The sequence below is a fragment of the Lepidochelys olivacea genome (genome assembly GCF_965140295.1).
Source record: "Lepidochelys olivacea isolate rLepOli2 genome assembly, chromosome: 3".
NCBI classification, from domain to species: Eukaryota; Metazoa; Chordata; order Testudines; family Cheloniidae; genus Lepidochelys; species Lepidochelys olivacea.
This window is the reverse complement of record NC_140413.1, coordinates 29,393,808-29,416,756: the sequence shown is the minus strand read 5'-3', so window position 1 is coordinate 29,416,756 and position 22,949 is coordinate 29,393,808. Positions and strand designations below refer to the sequence as shown.

General features: G+C 42.2%; 1 protein-coding gene across 7 annotated transcripts in view; it reads left to right on the top strand.

Annotated features, from left to right (window-relative positions):
- GREB1 (growth regulating estrogen receptor binding 1) overlaps positions 1-22,949 on the top strand; it is a 174,073-nt gene that overhangs the window by 83,848 nt on the left and 67,276 nt on the right. For 3 of the 7 annotated variants that reach the window (XM_084623304.1, XM_084623301.1, XM_084623303.1), the window contains exons 2-4: positions 10,494-10,650; positions 19,047-19,169; positions 20,027-20,203. In XM_084623304.1, the coding sequence (XP_084479430.1) occupies positions 10,494-10,650; positions 19,047-19,169; positions 20,027-20,203 (457 nt within the window). Of the gene's footprint in view, positions 1-9,113; positions 9,137-10,490; positions 10,651-19,046; positions 19,170-20,026; positions 20,204-22,949 lie in introns of those variants that run through there. The other 4 variants (XM_084623300.1, XM_084623302.1, XM_084623306.1 and 1 more) reach the window with 2 other exon arrangements.

Here is a 22,949-nt window from a genome sequence, read left to right as displayed (position 1 = left end):
TATAGAAAAAGTATGTATATTAATCTCTGTGAAGGGTGCCAATGTTAAAGAAAAAAACTCCTTATTTTTCTCACCCTGGGCAAGGACACTAATTTCAAAGACTGGATTTGAAATAGTTTTATTTTTAATACAAAATTGCCAGAAAGCCTGGTGGTCCTCTTCCTCCTTTTGAGCTCTTCTGCATGGTATACTTGAAAGCTTGGCAAATCGCATTCTGAATTCTTACTCAGGGATTCTGTTGCCTGGAAACATGAGTCAGCAGAGGAAATCATTATCGGATCACTTTCAGTGCAGAAGAAATCCAGTCTTCATATTGAACTAGTTTTCAGGATCAAAATAACAAATGAGATAAAAATAAAAAGAACAGCAAAGAAAGTGGCAGCTCAGAGATCAGACCAGTCCTCTTACAGTATATATCTTTTTATGGAAACAGAAGCAGAACTGTTTTTGGCTGGACAGAGGGGTAGGATTATTTTCTGTTTCCTGCCATCAGCCTTAATCATCAACCTCTGTGTTCAGTGATGAGATACTTTCCAAATTGGTACTATTAGGAAGCAATTTCTGATCTAATTCCATTGGAGAGGTATGAATTCTAAGATATGATTACAGAAAAGGGTACAGTACTGTGGGAGTTCTAGCTAGGATAACTGTGTTTGAAGTTAAAGCTTTAATGTTGCTTTTAAAATTGTAATGCTGAGGTGGGGCTTAGCAAATTGCCATAACCTGACTCCTAAGTGAAAAAGGAGATCTTTTCGTAGTGAGATTCCATTAGCCTTTTGGAGCAAGTTGCTACATTTAGAGATTTGGGTTTAAGCCTGCATAATATGTGACTACAATTAGCACTATAGTTTCTTTGTATAGATTACAGCTGACCAGGGTGTGACAACTCCGTCTGCTGACAACCTTCACAGTTTTAAAATTTGTTTTCATTCTGCAATGGAATGAAAAGAAAACATTTTGAATGGTTTTGTGAAAAGGATGAGGCTGGGTTAGGGCATTAGCCTAGCTTGTGGGAGAGTCAGGTTCAAGTCCCTGCTCTGCCTGATTCAGAGCAGAGGTTTGCATCCCAGATAACTGCAAATCAGGCTGAGTCTCCCACACCCTAAGCCAGTACCCTGTCCACCTGGCTTCCCTCTCTGTAAAAACATTCCTGACAAAAGTTTCACCAAAACTGATACAACTTCATTGAACCAGCATATTTTGCCAAAATTTCACTTTGGCAGAAATGTTCTCGCCAGTTCTACTATAGATGTGCATAGCCCTATATAAGCAACTAAAACCATACCATAGAGCAGTACAGTGAATGACAATTTTGTGGTACGCCAGTGACAGCTTCCTTTTCTCTGAAGAGAACTGATATGGTTTTGTACATGGCTGTAGTATTTCTAGTCATATGAATATAATTTTATCAGCACGTAATCTTTAATGTGAGGTTTGTTAAATCAACGTGCCTATGCAGCTCACACCAGAATTTTGCTTAACAACCAAAGTCTAGTTCTGTTCTTTTCAACTCCTTTTTCTTCCCTTGTGTGTAATTCTGTGCTCATGAAAGGTGCTGATGGGCATGCCCAGAGAACAGCTCCCATCATTTATCCATGGGACAAGTACAGCAAAGGGAGTGGACATAGAGCTTCCTCACACTGGCCTGCCATTGTGTCTCAGTCCTGACTTAAAGGACAGCCTCTGGGAGTGAAAGTGCCCACTTTGGTGTCATTGAGAGTCAAACGGGAACCAATTAGAACCATTTGTAGGGTTTTTTTTAGTGATGTGGATGGCTAGCCACAGTTGGGCTAACTCAGTTATTTTGCATAAGCAAACCAATACCTATCAGATGTAGTGTTGTAACTAATGGGTCTGTTAGATGTTCATATTTGTTTTCCAGAATAGAAAGGGTGTGAAATGAAAAAACATTTCTAGACACTGTCCCTCTCTCTCTAATTTATTAAATTTATTGGGATTAACTGTGGCAGTATTATAGAACTGCAGTCCATGGGTAAACTTCCTGAGTGCATAAGTGTGTTTTAAAATGACAGTGTCAATTATGGTTGGCAGATTTTAATTTTTTTTCTCTCATTTGTATAATTCTTAAATACCAAAATACCATTTCTCTCCTGACTGTTTCTTTTATTTGCCATTTGGTAACCACATATTTTCCCCTTTCCCTTCCATATTTCTTGGGAACGTCTGGTTCTACTTAAATAGATGCAGACTCCACTGGCCTTTTTTCCACAACCCCACTTTCTCCAGTCAGTAGGCCCCAGATCCACCAAAGGACTTAGGCGCCTAACTCCCACTTTAGGCTCCGAAATCCCAAATTCTCAAAACCCCTGCTGAGCTGACACCTAAAGTCCTTCAGCACCTACATTTACTACATTAGGTACCTAGGCAATTTGAAGTTTCTGCCTCTGTGCATGAGCACAGCTGCTTAGGTCTGACAGCTAGCACCTCTCTCATGCAAAAGCTTCAATGGGGTACTTGTGGCACCTTAGAGACTAACCCATTTATTAGAGCATAAGCTTTCGTGAGCTACAGCTAATATAGTTAGCGAATGGGGGAGACTGGGTATAGTGGGAAGGTAGAAGGTGGGGAGAGACTGCTTCTACTTGGTTGTCCTGGGACCTGTGGACCTGTTAGAACCAAAAAGCTCATGCATATATTCCTGTCCAAGAGATCCACTATTGTGGTAATACACTTTTGAACCTAATCTTCCCAAAATAGAATTAATATATTTGTTCATAAATTCAGAGCTTAAGGCCCTAAGGGACCATTGGATCATCAACTCTGACCACCTGTGCATCACAGGCCATTACATTTCACTATGTTAACGCTGTATTGACCCCAATAACCTGTGTTGCACTAAAGCACCGCTTCCAGAAAGGTATCCAGTGTTAATGTGAAGACTCAGAGCCAGTGTTAGTTTGAAGGTATCCACAGCTAACTCTTTTAGGACTCTTGAGTGCAAGTAATCTAGGCCTGCTGATTTAAAAATGTTTATCCCTAGTAGGTTTCAGAGTAGCAGCCGTGTTAGTCTGTATTCACAAAAAGAAAAGGAGTACTTGTGGCACCTTAGACTAACCAATTTATTTGAGCATAAGCTTTCGTGAGCTACAGCTCACTTCATCGGATCCCTAGTAGATGTTGTTTAACAATCTCCTTAGTTACTAATTGACTCATCATCCTCGTGATATGAATACATCATCCTGTTTCTTTCAAAATACAGAATAAATATTTGTTGAACACTTCTGCCTTTTTTACATCATTATTATAATTTTACCATCTCTACTAATGGGCCTGTACCATTGTTCGGATGTCTTTTGTTTCTAATATACTTAAAATCCTCCTCCTTATTGTCCTTAGCCCTGCTACCCATAATTTTTCCTTGATGTCTTTAGTTTCCCTTTTCAGTTTTGTGTCGTTCATAATTTCTAATTTATATTGACTGTCTCCTTCTCAATAATAGCTGCATTTACTGTACTATACGAATTCTAGTAAATATACATTTCTTGGCCCAGGCCTGGCACTGTACCTTCTTTCCTAAAGTCCTTATTCCAAGATCTCCAAATAGAAGGAATAGAAATAATGTAGAAATATTTACGTTGTGGTAGTACATTATGGTAGAATTGGAGCCCCGTAATGCTGGATGCTATACAAACTTGCAGCCAATTTCTGTGTGAGGTTTGCACTTTGGTTGATCTTATTAAACGCGGGAGTTCTAGCTGAATCCTTTTACTTTGACTGGATCTCCTTTTGCTATAGCTTCCCCCCTATTCTACCATGATTGATCCCCTGGCTTCCTGGCTGAGAAGGAACTGACTTTGCAACCCTGGGGAAAGGGCCACTGCAGAGTAATGCAAGTGGCTTCATTTTTCAAGGTCTGGGTGGAAAGACCAAACCTGGCAATTGAACTTGACCTTGTTACACTAGAATAGTAATCCTCAGTCAAAGTGGCCATCCTTCTCGTTCCATATTGCACAAACACCCCTTGCTGTAGGAATTTTGCTTATTCTGTGGTTGGAGGTTGAGTGCTGATCTCTCTGGATTCACACAGACCTCTCGCTACCACTTTCCATTTTTAGGATGGCTCTTTTCTTGTTTACTGTGCCAGATATCTTTACACGTGCAAGGCAGCATTTTCTGAGAGATCCCAGTATATTGCCCTAAACTGCTTTGTTGGAGGCGACATCTACTGCTTAATGCTGATGCGTCTGCGTGATCCTAGTCTCCTGTTTATCATGGATTTAAGCAGCTGTGGATGGTATTTTTCCTCTGTATCCTCTCCATGGTGACTGACAGTGTGATAAATCAAAGAGAAACTCTTTATCAGTAGCCAGGATATTGGGCTATCCTGCTGCTGCACTAGCCCTCTCAATTGATCTGGTCACTGTCTCCGATTGTTGCTTGGAATTTCACAGGCATTTGAAACTTCTGCCTGTGCCACCCACTTGTAGCCAAGAGAGAGAGACATAAATCTGGGCTGTAAATGCCAAGTCCAGTGGACCAGGAAAATAGGCTCACTGTGATCAGTGCCTGGAGCCAGGGGCCAGCATTTGACAACTCAGGTACCACATTCTGGGTGGGTGGGGTACAGCCTCCCAAGTTTAAAAGAAATGGCTGGTCTTGATGGTTGGGAGGAATGTCAGTCATCCTACAGCTAGTAGGAAACAGCCCTTCCATAGCTTGCTTATATTGGCATTAAAAGCCCTCTCTCAAGCAGCTGGGAGAATTGATGGAGGGCTCATTCTGCTGAAATGGCAGGTTTAGTGTTGGCGTGAAAGCTTCTGCAACAGTGTTTGATGTTGGGAAGTGGGTAGAAAAGCAAGTCCATTCCTACTGCTGGTAGCTTACACAGTGTGTGCTCCACGTCCTGAATCTATAACTGCATTTGACCAAACAGCATTCAAGGACTCCCCAGCTCTATCTACCTGCAGCAACCCATGAATGCCACATGTAGAAAAGCTGAATGCTGCTATGAAATCTGAGGTAGTGTCATTTTGATTCCAGGGTCAAATTCCTGTGGAACAGAGCCTCACAATATAGGGTCAGTGGTATAAGCTTTCAGAACATGTTATTTGAGGATTGTGAGTTTGGGTCTGGGTGCCAGGGAACCCCAAAGAGTATGTGATCAAGGTAGGGTTGCCAACTTTCTACTCCCACAAAACCAAACACCCTTGCCCCACCCCCTGCCCCACCCCTCCTCTGGGGCCCCAGCCCTGTCCCACCTCTCCTCTGAGGCCACCCCCCCTGCTCACTCCATCCCCCCTCCCTCTGGTGCTTGCTCTCCCCACCCTCACTCACTTGCTCATTTTCACTGGGCTGGCTCAGGGGATTGGGGTACGGGCTCCAGGGTGGGGCCAGAAATGAGGAGTTCAGGGTGCGGGAGGGGGTTCTGGGCTGAGGCAGTGGGTTGGGATGCGAGAGGGGGTGAAGACTTTGGTTGGAGATGCAAGCTCTGGGGTGGGGCCAGGGATGAGGGGTTTGGGGTGCAGGAGGGGGCTCCAGGCTGGGACTGAGGGGTTTGGAGTGCAGAAGGGGGCTCTGGGCTGGGGCAGGGGGTTGGGGCATAGAGGGGGTGAGGGCTCTGACTGGGGGTGTGGGCACTGGGCTGGGGCTGGGGATGAGGGGTCTGGGGTGCAGGAGGGTGCTCCGGGCTGGGATCAAGGGGTTCAGAGGGCAGGAGGGGGATCAGGGGCATGTGTTGGGGCTCAGGAAGGGGTCAGGGGTGCAAGCTCCGGGCGGCACTTACCTCAAGCAGCTCCCGGAAGCAGTGGCATGTCTCCCTCCGGCTCCTACATGGAGGTGCGGCCAGGAGGCTCCAGGTGCTGCCCTGTCTGCAGGTGCCGCCCCGTCCGCAGGTGCAGCCCCTGCAGCTCCCATTGGCCATGATTCCCAGCCAATGGGAGCTGCAGAGCCACTGCTTGGGGCGGAGGCAGCGTGTGGCACCCCCTGACTGCCCCTATGCGTAGGAGCAGAGGCAGGGACATACCACTGCTTCCGGGAGCCACATGGAGCCATGGTAGGCAGGGAGCCTGCCTTAGTTCTGCTGTGCTGCTGACCGGAGCTGCCAGGGTCCCTTTTCGACCAGGCATTCTGGTCGAAAATTGGACACCTGGCAACCCTAGATCAAAGCTCTGATTTTAATCTGTGTTTGAGTAGGCAGATATTCAGAGACTTAGTAGTAGCATACTGCAAATGGTAACCTTACCAATATCGATATGGTTCAGTTGATAAGTTACAGGGTTGGGAATCAGGAGACCTGAGTTCTAGTCCTGTCACTGTCCTGCTGTGCCACCTTGAGCATGTCACTTTACCTCTTTGAGCTCTCACTTTCACCATCTATAAAATTGAGTTAGATTTACAATGGAGAATAAGGATCACTATCTAATGGGTTCATATGGCCCCCATCACCAGAACATCTTAGCACTTAGATTTTGAGTGTGAAGTATTATTATTTCTTATATACTTTTGAAAATCCCCTCATTATGGCCCTAACCAATAGAATATTTTTACTACTAATTATTAACCAATGCAATGTTAGAAAGAGCTTACTTTTTTAAATGGCCCTTTCCTAGGGGCTTCCCATTTTTTGCATTTGAAACCTGTTAACTGATATAAAAATTCAGACCAGCCAGTTAAGACCATGTGTCCTAATTTTCATATTTGGAATGTGAGATATTAACAAAGGACAAGGTCCTTCCTTAGGAATGAAATTGTCAGTGACTGGTACCACAAAGAAGTGTTTTGGGCTTAGGTGGAATGTGAGTGGCTGAAGGTTCTTTCAGGAATACTCAAGCTAAAAATCACTGTTAATGGAGAAAAATAATGCTTGATTCTTTTCTCACCTATACCAGGTTTACTTTGATGTAACTCATTGACTTTTTTGGAGCTAGGCTTGATTTACATAAATATAAATGAGAGGAGAACCCATAACCCAACAGAGTAAAATGGCTTCACTTTCCCTGATCACTTAATTTACTTGTGTCTGTGATGGTGGTATCTGAAATATTCACAGACCTGGAGATGGAATTTCTGCTCTTTCCATTGGCTGACTTGCTATGAACACATATTTTTACATTCCACTTAACAATACACATATTTCTATTCCAAAGAAAGAAAAGATAATAGAGTAACAGGTATTTTTTGAGTGGGGCAGAGTTTATAAACTGGAAGAACCTTTACAATTTCCTATAGAATGTGTTCCCACCTATAAGAACTAGATGCAAATATCACTGAAGCATATGATGCTGTAAAACCATAAAATTTAGATGACAGTGTGTCCTTAAAAACAAACAAAACATGGGTATAGAGTCACACAAGGAGGTACAGACCCTCAGTAAAGCAAACAGCCCTTTGTTCCTCTTTGTTTAGGACATTTCTGGGGCAGATAGGTAACATTCCAGTATTGCGTTTGAATTGTATCTACACGTTACATTTCTAGGTCATTCTTATACAGTGGGGGTCTTGTAAGGGATTTCATGTGAATTCAAAACCTTCTTATGTTTCACATGTTTTAAATAGGATTTCCCAGAGGTAAAAGAATTTGTAGGTCCTTGATCCATCTAGTCATGATGGGTGTTTCTGCAGTAAAGCAATTCATCTCTTTCTAATACTGCAGTATATGGGCACCTTTAGCTTTGTGCTCTTTCATTGTGCTCTGTCAGACATGTAAAGGCAGAAAATAGCCTCTGGGGAGCCCTCCACCTGAACAACAGGATCCTGTCAGTGGGTGGGAATAAACTGAGCAGGCTCTGGTCTGTTCGGGTTAGACTGTGTTTCTGCTCTTAGCCCTCAGTAAGGGGGCTGCATGTGCTGGTCTCAAAGGGACACAATTCTTCCCTCTTTCCATGCTTGCTTTGGGTAGGGGGAGGAGTAATTTATTGAAGTGCAGCATATTTCCTGCAGCATGCCCAGCCAGCTCGGCTGATGAGCATGTGGGTGGGAGGGTCAGAGTCAAGACTTCACCCGCTCCCCAGCCCTGTTTGCACTTACTCTCAGGGAGCAGCATCCAGAGCAAAGCCCTGAACTCAGGACAGGGCACAAAGCCAAGATCAAGGTAGCTCTAAAGCCCAACATGGCCACATTGTAGGTAGTCACAATCTAGCCCTTCCTGAGAAAGTGTCACTCCTGCTCCCACTCTAGACAAGGACTCTCTATTAGTCACTTCAGTGGGAGCAGGACTGAGCTGTGTATCAATAACATTTTCCTATGTGGACATGATCAGGTCTTACGGATCTTGGAATTTAAATGTAAAGGTCTCATTTATTAACTAACACTTTCTATAGAAAAAATGTTTATAAAATGGATGATTGCTGAATGGCATTTAACTTCCTGATGGTGGCTAAATGTTGGGAGCAAGCCGGCTGACCACAACTTTTTCCAGAAGAAAGCATTTGTTATGCAGGATTGTGGGAGTGCTACAATCAGTCATATAGCATTCAAATGGTGCCTGCCCTTTCACCGTGAAAAGAGGCCCTACCCAGAAATGTTTATAATTTAGTCAGAGAATATTTTGCTTCTGGATGTGGGAGTGGGGTTCAGCACACGAGCAAAGTGATAACGTTGTTAGCAGGTGTTTCATTATTTCCATGTTGGTTTTTTAAGTGTGTTATGTAGATGTATGTAACTACACCTACAACTATGAGGCTTGGGGGATGGACTGGAATTAGCATTCGTCTTTTGGTAGCTTCATTAATGACAGCTGTCTTATACCTTTAAGTAGTAAATGTTTAATACAATTCATTTTATGAATCCACGTTAGTTTCCTTTTGTACTCCTGTGGTTTGAGATAACATCAGGACAACATTGGCAATGGCAGTGTTTCCTCACTGTCTGCAGTTGTGTTTGGTGTAGCCCGAGCTTAAAATAGCTTGCAACAGGAGAGAGTACTCTCATTGCATGAGTCCAGCAGGAAAGGGAGGCCTGGGGATGCGGGGGGAATGGAGGCCTGGGGAGAACACTGTCTACTCAAGCTGGGAGTTGGCCTTCTGCTTTTAGCAGAGGAAGGGGGATGTGCCCGATCCTTATTTAAGTCCTCAACATAGTCTGGAAGCTCTGCAGCTTACCTGATATCATTGTGTCTTTGTGAAGCCTCACAACAAATTGAAGTCTCCTGTCTTTAGTTCTGTTTTCATCTGATAATGTCAGTGAGCGTACTTAAGGGATGTGTGTGAAAGAGATGTTGGCACTGTTTGTTTTCTGTGTACCGCATGCTTATGTTACATGTTAAACACTTTCCTTATTGGTTCTTTGTGCTTGCCTAATTGTTGTATATAGTTTTACTGGGGTGGGCAATATAAATATACAATAAAGTATATAATATCACACTGTGCCATGTACTGTCACACACAGACAGCAGCTCACTAAAGACACATTTTTGTTTAGAAAGAGAGTGGTAGGTGGCTTAGCTTGTTCAAAGTAATTTTTCTCTTGATTGAGTGATTCCTGGAGGCTACTTCCCAACGGGCTTATTTCCCAAGCAGTATCCAGTGTGGGGATGGGACTGTTCAGTGGTTAGGAATTACTGTCACAGACAGGAAGCATTTCATGCTTTCAGTTCACAGTTACTTGAGGAGGGAAAGTTCGTGGGGCCCAGGGCAAGAGCTACTTTGTAGTAGAAAAAAAAAAGCTGACATGGCTTTGCGTTAGAACAATTCATTGTGTTCACAGTGGAAAGCAGGCAGTAAGTGAGTATGTGGAAAGTAAACTACTAGAATATTCCACTGGATTAGACTATTATGGTTCAGTAAACTACAAAATGAACAAATCATGTGGCTTTACTAATAATAAATGCAATTAAATACCGAATCAAATGGATAACTTGTCTGACTCTTGTTCTAAAAACACTTGTGCTTGTTTAGAGGGAAATATATTGTCTCAATGTATTAATAAATCTCCTGTTATTGGGGAAAAGATGCCAACGACACTTTTAGCCATCCTTTTAGACTGGATTTTAGTTATAAGCAACACGATTTTGCTTGGAGAGAACACTTCTAAAAGAATAGTTAAACTGCTCTAACCATGAATTTTAGGCATGTGTTATGATGGGCCATTGAGTTGTCAATACACATATACATAACTGTTATCCACAAGACCCTTTAAAGTGCATTCTGTTTGAGATATAGGAAACACAAAGATTGTTTGACAGATGAGATTACTGACTATTGCAATGCATCTCCTGAATTGCTGTACAGTTTGTTAAATTAGGGAATTACAAGAATCAGATTTCTAGCAACATCTTCAAAAAGGTGTCAGACCTTGCTGCCTTTCTGTTGAATTACAAGAATGCTGTTATTTAGATAACTTCCTGTAATTTACCAGCAGGATCTGTTTAGTGGGCTGCTGCTGTCAGTTTTCTTTTTTTCTGCCTTTCAGTGTAGACAATGCAGTGCTACTCTCTCATGAGAAATGTTGTGGTTTGCCTTCCACACAATGTGATCTCCTAGCTCTGTGAACTAAAATTGAAACGTGGTTTATTTCTTCTTTTTTTGAATAAGAAGATGGGAAATTCTTACGCCGGGCAGCTCAAGACAACCAGGTTCGAAGAAGTATTGCATAATTCTATTGAGGCCTCTCTCCGCTCAAACAGCTTAGTCCCCAGACCAATCTTTTCTCAGCTGTATTTGGAAGCCGAGCAGCAACTTTCATCACTAGAAGGTAGGAAATCTTGGCATTTATATTTCTGTTCACATAGAACTATGAATCCATTCCTTGTTCATCCAGTGATCATCATGAAAGTTTCAAATTAAATATAGAGAGATGCAAAAGTATTGTTTGGCTGCTTTATGTTCTGTGCAACCTCCTCCTTCCCCCAAATCTAATGCAAATTTGAAAAAAGAACTATTTGAAGCGAATAATTATGGAATGCTCCTTGTTTTTACAAAGTAAGGCTCTATTTTTGCAAACACTTATGGACATACATAACTGAAAGCACTATGAGTTCAACCACTAAACACAGGCAGAAATCTTTGGAGGATCAGAGCTTTATCTGGTAGTTTACCTTTATAGAATAGAAAATTCTACTATGTTACACAGTTGCAAAAATACAACAGATTTACAAATGAGAGATGATAAAAATAATTTTGATTATGAATGAAAGCAGCAAAAATATTTGCAGCCTTCCTATTAAGTATGCTAAGAAGATTTTATGATTAATTTTGGCGTGACGGTGTTTTTAACTTGATCTCCATTTTTCAAGGTATTGGCTTAAGCTGTTACCTAGTGTTCTATGGTAAATCCTGCTCACGGCCTCTGGACTGATGTTTAATGTCTTGGATTTCTCTGATTTATTCATATCTTTGCTGAGCTGCTATGTTGGTCTCTCTTTTACTCATGTTTACAATGTTGCTGCACCTGTGATGGTCCCAGGATAGTAGAGAAACAAAGTGGGTGAGGTAATATCTTTTATTGGATCAACTTCTCTTGGGGAAAGAGACACGCTTTCAGGCTACGCAGAGGTCTGTGGTCCAATAAAAAATATTACTTCACCCGCCTTGTCTCTTTCTTTTATTCATTCATTTTTCTCTCTGGAGGTGGAATAGTTTAGATGAATGTGTAGATCTGACAACCAAATTAATTAGAAAAACAAGTCAGCTAATATGTAACATCAAGTCTACTTAGGAGCTAAATTGTGTTTGTTCTCAGTGGGTCTGACAATGTGCAGGCAACATTATCCTGCTGGCACACATATTTCCTCTCTTTCAACTAACTACTGGAGTAATGTTGCATTTGTTTCCTGCGTGTGTGTTCTTTCGTAGCCTGCAAAAGATGATGTAGGCACATATGGACTGCAAAATGTGTAAAGTATAATATAGTTTGTAATAAGTATTCTAAAAAAATCAATCCAGCCACTGAAAACAAATGAAACCATTTTGAAAAGATTAAACACTTGCCAATATCTCACTGAAAATGTTGAAAAACATTCTGTTTAGAAACGGATCTGCTTATATCTCATACATGTTTATCTCCCTCCTTTCTTTACTGCTAACTAAGGACCAGGGCCGGCTCTAGGTTTTTTGCCACCCCAAGCAAAAAATTGGCCGCCCCAAGCTCAGAGAACGCAATTGCCCAAGCCAGAAAAAAGAAAAAAGGATGGCCGGAATGCCACCCCTGGAATTGTGCCACCCCAAGCACATGCTTGCTTTGCTGGTGCCTAGAGCCGGTCCTGCTAAGGATATTTGCATGAAAATATAATCTCTGAGTGTCCATCTGCTCCTGCTGCGTATTCCCCACATGAAGTGATGATCTTCTATTGGCAAAAAGAAAAAGAGTACTTGTGGCACCTTAGAGACTAACCAATTTATTTGAGCATAAGCTTTCGTGAGCTACAGCTCACTTCATCGGATGCATCTTCTATTGGGAATTTCATAAATGTTTCCATGGCAACTAACTGTGATGTCACAAAGTGGATTATGACATCAGCTGGGAAAGATGCTTCAAGAGCAGATGCATTGTTCAGGGACAAAGGTGTAGTTTTCACACTTCTGTAGCTCCTTTCATTCAAGGTTCTCAAAGGACTTTACAGACCTTCCTAGCCTGATCATTTTTTTTTTCCGGTCAATGTGAACAGAATCAGGCCTCAATTAATTAAACCTCACAAATCTTTGCCTAGAGCATTCCCTTTCATGAAAAGATCAGAGGATGGAAACTCTATTAGGCAATCCATACAGAGCTTTTTCTGGGTTGTTGCATGAAATGGTTGAGGTTGCAATCTCACATCTTACATCCTGCTCCAGCCTCACCCCCAGAACAAACAGGAGTTTCCTCCTCTAGGAACCATGAAGCCCTAAGGTCTGAGGGGTGGACGGCAATAACCTTGAAGCAATGGGCCATCCTTGTGGTGGCACTGTCTACGACACCAGCTCTTGGCCCCCCTACTATCTGTATCCTCCCTATTCCCTGACTCCTTGACACAGTGGGTCTGTTGTGGTGCAGTTTATTTGTGGTCCTAGCGTTTCCCGCCCTCGCCCCCCAAGCCAGTGTTTTCAAAGTGTAACCCATGCCTACTTGGTGTGGGGCTCTGTCCTCCTCTTGTGGCACCTAGACCATCTAGAGATTGATGAGTCTGCTACAGCCTTGGCTAAGTGCCATGTGACTTTTAGCTCATGCGGTAGAGCACTGTTTCCCAAACTATGGGGCACGGCCCCCTAGGGGGGCATGGAGGAATGTCTGGGGGGGTGTGTGGCAGGGCCTGGGCCAGCCCCCACTAGGGAGGTGGGGAGGAAGCACCACCCAGCTCCATTCTGCCCCCAGCTCCACTCCAGCCTGGCCCCAGCCCCTGGCTGCAGCTGTGGCCCTGGTTCAGTTCCCGGCCCAGCCGCGTACCTGCTTGCAGACATGGCTCAGCCATCGGCGCCCACTCTTGGCCCCAGGACCCACTCCAGCCACAGCTCGGCTCCTGGCCCCGGCTATGGCTCTGCTCCCAGCCTGGGCAGGGGAGGGGCACAGACACATTCTATTACTGGTAAGGGGGGTCATGAGAGAAAAGTTTGGGGATCACTGCAGTAGAGGCTCATACACTAAGCTTCAGAGGTCCCAGGCTCGATCCTGCCTGCTGACGACCGGGGTCTGTCAGCATTATACAAGCTTGGAGGGAACCATGCGTTAAGTGATTCACACAAAGTAATACAGTGAGTGGCAGAACAAGGAATAGAACCCAAGAGTTCTGACTCAACATTCTCTGCACTGCCAGCTAAGTCGTGTAGGCACAAAATGACAAAAATACAGCTGCAGAATTGTCTCTAAACAGAATGGCTCTGGTATCCTGTTAGGCACTAATGGCCTCACAAGTTGCTATTGCTTCTTGCCATATTTGAAGAGTGTTTTTCTGAAGTTATCTTGCAGCTCACAGTTTGCATTTTTTTGGTGTTACTTTGCCCTGTTCACCATACCACTTGGCAGCAAACCAACCACCTTGACATCAGTCAGGTTTTTTGTTCCTGCTGCTGTTGTTCTTATTTTAAAATTGTTAATTTATAAGGGACACTGTGAACTTGAAATATAGTTAATTTAAAAATAAATGAGTTGAAAGTAATTTCAGGTTCTACTCCTACCCCTAATTCCCACAAACCGATTTTTGTGGTTCACATAATTTTCCTATTTAAAATGTTTTTCTCTCCCCTGTTGCTGTGTGAAAGACCTTCACAAATAATAGGGCAAAGTGCCTACACAGTAAAACTAGACTAGTGTTATTACAATTTATGATTATATATTACAATTTACACCTAAAATCCTATAAATGTGAAAGAGATTATAGCCTGTTTTTTGCGGGAAATCAAACTGAATGATCATAATGGTCCCTTCTGAACTTAAAAGTCTGTGCCAAATATGCACAAAGTAAACCAGCTAAAATTAAGGTCTCTTTTCAACCTGTAGATTTTTAAACTATCTTTTCAAATATCGCTATGTCTAAATTACAACTTTTTTAATTCCAGTTTTTGCAGATCATTTTGATAACACAAGATAGAACAGGGGATAACCCCTTGTTACTATTACAATACTGTGTTATTCAGAAAAACAGTTGCTTTTAAAACATTTTTTCTGTATCCTAAAACTTTGTTTAGACATTCTCTAGACAACTGTTGTCTTAGTTTGCTGCTGTTACTGTTTTATATAGATCCGTTTGCCTTCCTTAGTCATCATATCCATAATCATTTTGATGACTATATATTAAATAAACTAAAAGCTCCATGGGTCCACCACACTGTTTGTCAATCTTTTTTATCTTTGCCCACTTAGTGATGGATTCTCTCTCTTCTCCTATATTGGCTCATTCAGCTTTTGAAATGGCCTGAAAATATTCTTTAAATACTGATTCTCTTCAAATGATCCTGCTGTCAGCTTGCTGGGTTGTCAGAAAGCCTAGAGAGTCTGATGTGACCTCTCACCTTTAATCTTGCCTTTCTAATGACTAGCTTTTAAAGTTTTCTTCTTTTTGTGGCTTTTGGAGCTTGGAGAACCCTCCTCCAAATGTTTAGTAAAGTGACATACAGGCACTTCCTAGGATGGCTTGATGGCTGTAGTAGATACGGATGGTGTTTGGCTGGTGCTAGTTTAGATTTCTTGTAGGCTCTGCCCTGACTATTGGGGGCATTTTTGAGCTGTAGCTAGTCTGTGTCTGTTAGAGTATGGATATGCTTCTCTGTTAAAAGATTGGGGGCCAGATTCTCTGCAGTGTAAATCTGTATGGGCTCATTGAAGGCAGCAGAGTTGTGCCATTTTACAGCAGCTGATGATCTAGCCCTGTATATTTTTTTCCATTTTGAGATTGGTGGGGATGATCTTATGAACTCTTCCTTTCTCATTAATGCCTTCTGTCTGTGGATGTGGGACATGTGGCCTCACCTTGAGGTGGCTCAACTGGCATTAGAGCTTTTGCTGCCTTTTACTGGAGATGTCTAGGGTACTGTGTGTCTCAAAAGGCAAAATCAACTTAGTTCCTAAGATGCACAGGAGAGGGTCTTGTGCCTGCAGCCTACTTAAGGTGTACAGGAGAAGGGCCCCAGCAGACAGCCCCCATAAGGTGTGTGGGTTAAGGATTTCTAGCAGTATCTAGTCAAGTGATCCCAAATTGCAAAATGTATTTTTAATCCTTTCTTCTTTAAAAACAACTAAAACTCGATAAAGAACTACGGGCTGGTAAAAACTGGCATAATTCCATTGACCTGCACTGATTTGCAGCAGGGGAGCATCTGGCTATATGCTGATTGAATGTTAAGGTAAAGTGTACAGCTGAGCACTCAGTAGTCAAAAAACTGATACTGTTAAGGCTGCAAGAGCAATCTTTACTCTGCCCCTTAGTGTGGATACAGGGCCTGATTCTCCATTCTGATGTGATAGCATTTCATGCCCACTTTGCAGGGGTGGAAATGACTGCATGCGGTGCACGGGAGGGGAGAATCAGATTCACAGTCTGTAATTCTATGCTTACATACTGTTTCTCAAATAATATACTATTTCATACATTTTTTTCTGCAGCTGTACATACACATGTGGGGCATCTTCTAGTGCTATGTGCTACTCTGCGTATGCCCACACAGGCAGAGCCCATTAAAGTAATTCATTTTGAAAGTGTACAGGAAACATGTCTTGTACATCATATGCAGCAGTGCAAGTAGAGTGGTCCGGTCTGGTACGACGTACCAGCAAGATATTTATAGCTGGTATGGGTTACCGGAAAGAGGAGGAGCAGAATGTGGGGCCACTAGGTGGCCCCATGCTGGCAGCTCCCTTGGCGCAGCTGTACCGCTCCCAGGCCCTGTCCTCCAGTGGGGCTGCTGTACAGATGGAGGAGACCCTATGTGGAAGGGCTGGGGAGGTAGAGCATGGGGGCCCCAGGCTGGGAGGAGTCACATGAGGAGGTCACGTGCCCCCCCCCGCGGGGGGAGGGGCGTGAACTGGTAAAAAATGGATTCCACTTGCACCACTGATCATATGACATGTTAGCTTCTGAATCCTGCACATCGACATCAATGGCAGTTGATCTCAGTGGGAGTAGGACTGGGACTTAAGCGCAATAAAATAGTAATGGTAAAATTAATTGGCATATACAGACCATCCAAGGGGGGTCAGGAGTATGATGCCCTTGCTCACATTGACTAGTACCCCACTTGATGTCAGTGGGACTGTTTGTGGAGTAAGGTGCTATTCAACATTAATAAGGGTATCACAGTCTGGATCTAGGTTTGCAGCTAAATTATCTTTGCAGTTAACTAGCACCTAAGGAAGTCTATGTTGCTGGCTGAAAATAAGTGTTATGGCTATTGATTTAAGCCTTGATCCCAATGACTTGCACACGTACATTACATTACTCATGAGTAAAATTACACACATGTTTAAGTGTTTGCAGGATTGGGGCTTAAATTATTTTTTTAAAAGAATACTTAGCAAGAGGAGAATCTACCATGTAAAATTTCAGTCAATAAAGATGCACTGGATCACAATGACTGAAAATAACGTAAGCGGAAAATACTGAAAAATGCAATGAGGCTGTGGAAAGAATTCTATAAAAGTGGTAGCAATAACAGTCTGATACACTGCACTCGTTGTGAAATATTATCTGATCATGTAATTCAGCTGGTGTCAATCAGTATAGCTCTGTTGACTTAATGGAGCTATGCTAGTTTACATCAGCCAAAGATGCTGGCCCTGTAACACACAAGGGGTAGAGCTAACGTTATGTCCACTGGTAGCATTGTCATTTCCTAACTTACAAGTGCTTCACTGTGCAACTTTCACCTTCTGTAGACTATTTTGTAAAAAAAATGGAATTATATTGTATAGACTGCAGATACTCAAAATGTACAGTTTTTTATAATGCTGACAACTGTGTGTGAGGGTAGACCATTAAAGTCTCCTGCACTCTGTATGGGAGATGTCTACACTGCAACAAAAGATCCAAGGCACCCAATCTCAGAGCTCAGATGAACTGACTCTGGCTTCTGGGGTTTGGGCTGCGGGGCTAAAAATAGCAGTGCAGGCATTTTGTCTCAGGTTGGAGTCCTGGCTCTGAGACCCTTCCCACTTGCCAGTTCTCAGAGCCAGGACTCCAACCTGAGCCCAAATGCCTACACTGCTATTTTTAGCCCTGCAGCCCAAGCCCTAGAAGCCCAAGTCAAATGAGCCGGGCTCTGAGACACAGTGCTGCGGGTTTTTCTTTGTAGTATAGACATACCGTAAGAGCTTATCCACATAAACATGGGGCTTACTGTGGGAAGCAGTTTTTTTTACACTCATTTAAAATTGGATTTTGACTCATAACAATGATTTGCAATATGCTTGAAAATAAAGACCAAACCCCTGAACTATGCCTGTTAGTGCAAAATGGAGCTGTCACTCATGTTGTACAGCTGCACGTTTGCTTTTGGATTCCTTTCATTCTTAATCTGAAAGCCTGCACAGCTCTCCCCTGCCTAAATCTCTGCTCCCGCGTTTTGTTACTCCTGTCTCTGCATTCCAGTGACAAAGGCTGCTTCACTTCTCCCTTTGTCCCCTCTTTACCTCTTGTCTTTGTGCCTTCTCCCATGTTATTCGCTGTGCGTACCACTCTGCCTTTATTCCAGTTCACCAGGGATCAATCTTGCTATTCATGTGAGTAAAGGTAAGCATATACTTAAATACTTTGTTGTCTTGAGGCCAGAGTGCTTGGCACCTTTCAGGATCAAGCTTGCAACACCTAACCTCTCCTCTTTCAGATCCCTCCTTAAAACTCACTTATTCTGCAAAACTCACAAATGCCAACCCTGGAGTCATTATTTAAGGAGGGGACAAAGTGGGGGAGGAGGGTCACGGAGAAAACCCCTCTGTGGCTGACCTCTCCCATGGGATTTCCAGGGCCTTATCCAAAAGTCCACTGAAATCAGTGGAATGACTCTCATTGACTTTGAGCTTTGGAACAGACATTCCTTCCTCATCCCAGTGGGTTTTGTATTGTCCATCTATTTAAGATCTTTGGGGCACGGAACAATTTTTTGTTCTGTTTCTTGTACAGCATCAAGTATATAGTCAGCACTTAACTATTAATAATCTGCATTTGATCTGTTGCTTTGTGAGAGCATCTCAAAGCAATTAGATGTATGGATTTCTTTTGGTGTAAATATTAAAAGCAAAGGTCAAGGGAACTTTTATGAGGACAGAGTTCTATTATTGACAAGGGTTCAAATGTCATGAGTCAGGCTGCCCAAAATCATGAGACTGACTTCAAAATCATAAGATTTTAAAAACAAAAATCTGGGGGTTTGTTTTTATTTGCCTTCCGTTTTCTGAGATTTAAGTGCACTCAGGTCACCTTTTAAAGCTTTTCTCCACAATCACAATTGCCAAACTTTTTTTTTTTTTTTAAATAAAAGTTGAAATTCTCATATAACAGGACCTGCAGTTTTAAGAAAAACACCAAACATTGTGAGACTTGGCAACACTGCAGTTCCTTGCAAAGACAAGGGAATCCTACTTTTCTGTAGTGCTTGCTGTAACTGGGACACTGCTCATTCCCAGGATCAGCTATTGCCACAGCTGTCTATTCTCTAAATGTAATTTGTCCTGTGATACTTTTGTAGCAGGCAGCAGAGTGGATAATGAGGAGGAAGAGGAGGAAGAGGAAGAAGAAAGTTCAGAATCAAGTAGCCCTCCTCTCTCTTATCAGATGAAGCCTCCTCCTGAAGGCTGCTGCACTACTGACGGTAAGAAATTCACAAGACTCAAAGTTTGGCAACTGATCCAATGGCCTATTCAGGCAAAGCTCCCATTGGTATCAGTGGAAACTGGGGTCTTAGTAAAAAGTGCAGGATGAGTCCAAACATCATACAAAGCACCTTCCAAGTGGCTCATCAAAGTTAGGTATATAGAAATTGTGGGGCTATCACAGTTTGTTACCTCTTAGACAAAACTAGAAACTTGGTTGATCATTCGCTTTTGTGTGCCTTTGCCTGAATCTTTCAAAGGAGCACTTCTATGTCAGGATAAAGGAGGGGACTAGCCAGCAACTTGAAATCTAACCAGATTTAAAAAACCTCGAGTTTAAAGTAGTTTCAGATATTACACCTGCTGCTGAGTGCTCTGACAACTTTTGTGGTTTTATCACCATATTTTCCCATTTAAAACAAAATTCTTCTGCCCTCTCCTGTGGTTGGGAGAAAGACCCATACAAACAAGAGGGAAAAGACTGTATAAAAACTGTAAAACTGCCCAGACACCAAGTGCTAATGTCTCTTGTTAAACATACAGCTTAATATAATCTTTTTTATGTTGTTAAATATATACAGTTCCATAAAATATATATGTTGTGCAACAGTGTTTCTGTTGCTGCAGAAAACTTTATTTTTACATTTCCAAATTTTTATTTATTCATTGTATTTCTAGCTTTTGTTTATAGCTCGCCCAGTAGCCGGAAAAATATTGACACTGAAGTGAAACTTGACGTGGTTTACATTTTTTTTTAAATAAAAAGAAAATTTGGAGTTTGTTCAATAAGGAAACTGTGAAGAATTAAGCAAAATGACCTTTGATCTCAGAAATGTGTTGCATTTGTTTTTTCTAGGTTTCTGCCAGGCTGGTAAAGATTTGAGGCTGGTGTCCATTTCCAATGATCAAATTGAGGTGCCTTCAGGGTTTTTACTTGTTGGTGCTAAATCGCCAAATCTGCCTGATCATCTTTTAGTGTGTGCCGTAGATAAAAGATTCTTGCCAGATGACAATGGGCGTAATGCCCTGTTAGGTAAGTGTCCTTGCTCACACTAAGTAGATGCTGTTTTGGACTAGAGTCATATTTACTCTTGTTGCAAAGTGAATGTGGTAGATCTTATTTCCATCACTTGTAGACAATAGTCCTCCCTCATTGCTCACAGCAAGATAACCTTTTAGAGCTGGCTGTGTTTGCACTGGAAAGAGTACAGTGTGAGCTGCTCCAGTACAAATGCTGCATCTCCTTTTATCCTGAGAGAATGCTATGCCTTCAGCTGAAGGTTAAAGTCATTGTCAGGCCAGTTTGAATTACAGTTGCCTGAACTACACCTTCAATAAATGAGCTATTTCTGTGCTGCTGCCTGTCTGCTACCTTTCTAAACACTGATATGTACCACTCCCCTTCTCAGATGCAATTATTCTTAGTGAACCATTGTGGCAGCTACCTGGAGTGAATCATAAGATTCTGCAGTGCAATTGCTGTTGGTCGTTTGGGCCACAGAAATTCGTAACTCTTTTTTAGATTGTGATCCCTTTTGGGTAGGGATCAAGTCTTCAAATGTATTTGGACAGTCCCCAGCACAACAGGGCTCTTCTGTTCCCAGCTGAGGACTTTGGATGCTACTGCAGTATGTATGTATGTACACATAAAAATGAGAGTTAGAAGTCAAAGTTTTGATTTGACACATAAGCAGACAATATTGTGTGTCTGTCCTTGGTCTTAAAATAGAAAATATTTCATGACAAGGATAGTGGGGAAAACACAGGAATTTTGTTATTCATCAGTTCAGGTGTTTGGCCCCTGAACTGTAATTAGGTTCTGGTATACGGTTGGTAGTGGTCACAGCCCTTCTGATAAGTTATGGGCCTGATTCAAAGCCCACTGAAGTCAATGGGAGTCTTTCCTTTGGCTCAGGCCCAGTATTACTGTTGACAGTAGTATTGAAAAGCCTCTAACATCTGAAATCATATGGATGAATGAGCTAATTATGAACATGATAAAAACTGAAGTAGTTTGTGTAATTAGGTGCAGTGATTTTAAATCTACAAGAAAATTCTGGGTTTTGTTGGTCATGCATTTTGAAGTTTGATATGTAGCATTTTATCTCAAATGGTGCTATGCCTCTTCTGTGCAACACTGAGCTTTAATTATTAAAGAAAGAAAGAAAGAAAGAAAGAAAGAAAGAAAGAAAGAAAGAAAGAAAAAGAAAGTTAGTTGTTGCTGGGTTTGTTAGCCTTTTTGTTGATCTAGAAATAATCCTCGCAATTTCACTTTTACTAACGCCAAAGGTTCTGATGTGAACTCGGTTGCTGTCTCAATTTGAATAAGACTGAAAGGCATTTGGGATAACAGCACAGTGTGAAGGTGCATAATGTAACTCCATGTACAGTAACGTCTTTTGGCATGGGATCTTACTGACTTGGATTGGCCACAATACAATTGAACAGTGATTGTAAAGGAATTAAGGGGGTTGTAAATCAGCCAAGTGTTGTCATTTTAAAGATACAGACAGGAATGCTGTACCACTCAATTCATTCACTGCTACCACTATTAACAACTTAAATTCCCTAGGCTGTAAGCACAGAGGAAGTAGTATATTTGTTAATTGCATGCTAAACAAGAACAGAAAAGGACAATAAGGAGTATTTGATATTTACTCACCATTTTTTGTGCTACTTGTGTCCTCAGTTTGCACATTCCATGCTATATTAGTTGCCTGTAAGCTATTTATAGGCTTATTTTTGATAATTTTATCACACATGAAAACCAATGAAGCAAACACTTTGCTTTTGTGAAACATTTTAGCAAAGCTGTAGAATTACCCCTGGAAAGTCTGGAATAAACTTCAACCAAAAAGAAGCTACATATTTAAGATCCTGATTCAGGCCACAGAATTTGCAAACAAAGGAACACTCCTGAGTCCTATAGTCTGATAAAGAATAGGGTGCAGTTTATTGTCAGCAGGGTAGCACGGTGGTGGAACAACAGTCCATTGACCATATTTAGGTAAATAAAGATTGCTTGGTTCTGTTCTCACTAGCTATGTCTTCATTGCCACTGGGAGTGAGCCTGCCAGCCTGGGTAGACAGCCTTGCCTGTCAGGATTCAAGCTAGCATGCGTCTTGGGCTGCAGCGTGGGCTCTCAAGCATAGGGGGTCAGGTGGACTTGAGAGCCCAAGCTCCAGCGTCCACACTGCTATTTTTAGCACGCTAGCTCGAGTTCTGCTAGCAAGAGTATATCTAGGCTTGCTCCCAGCTGCTGTGTAAACATACCTATATATGCTGGTGTAAATCAGGATTAACTCTGTTGCAGTTAATGGAATTATACCAGGGTCAGTGAAATTAGAATCCGGCACACAGTCTCACAAGCCAAACCATTTTATTGACAAATAAAAGGTATTGTCTGTGACAACTGAGCTTGTCTTCAATTCATTGTTTGCTGGACTAAGATGGTTACCACTTCGTCTTGCACTAAATTCAAGCTGACAACTGCAAAGGACTTTATTGAAAGGAACATAAGAACAGTCATACGGGGTCAGACCAATGGTCCATCTAGTCCAGAATCCTGTCTTCTGACAGTGGGCAAAGCCAGGTGCTTCAGAGGGAGTGAACAGAACAGGTAATCATCAAGTGATCCACCCCCTCTTTTTATTTGATGGCTCTGAAAGAAGGGAACAGTTTAATTATTCCCGAAAGTCTGGGTTTGAGACCATTTTCCTTTGCAAAACTGTGGGTGTGTGTATTTATAAACAAAATGGAAAATGGTGTCCCAAAATCT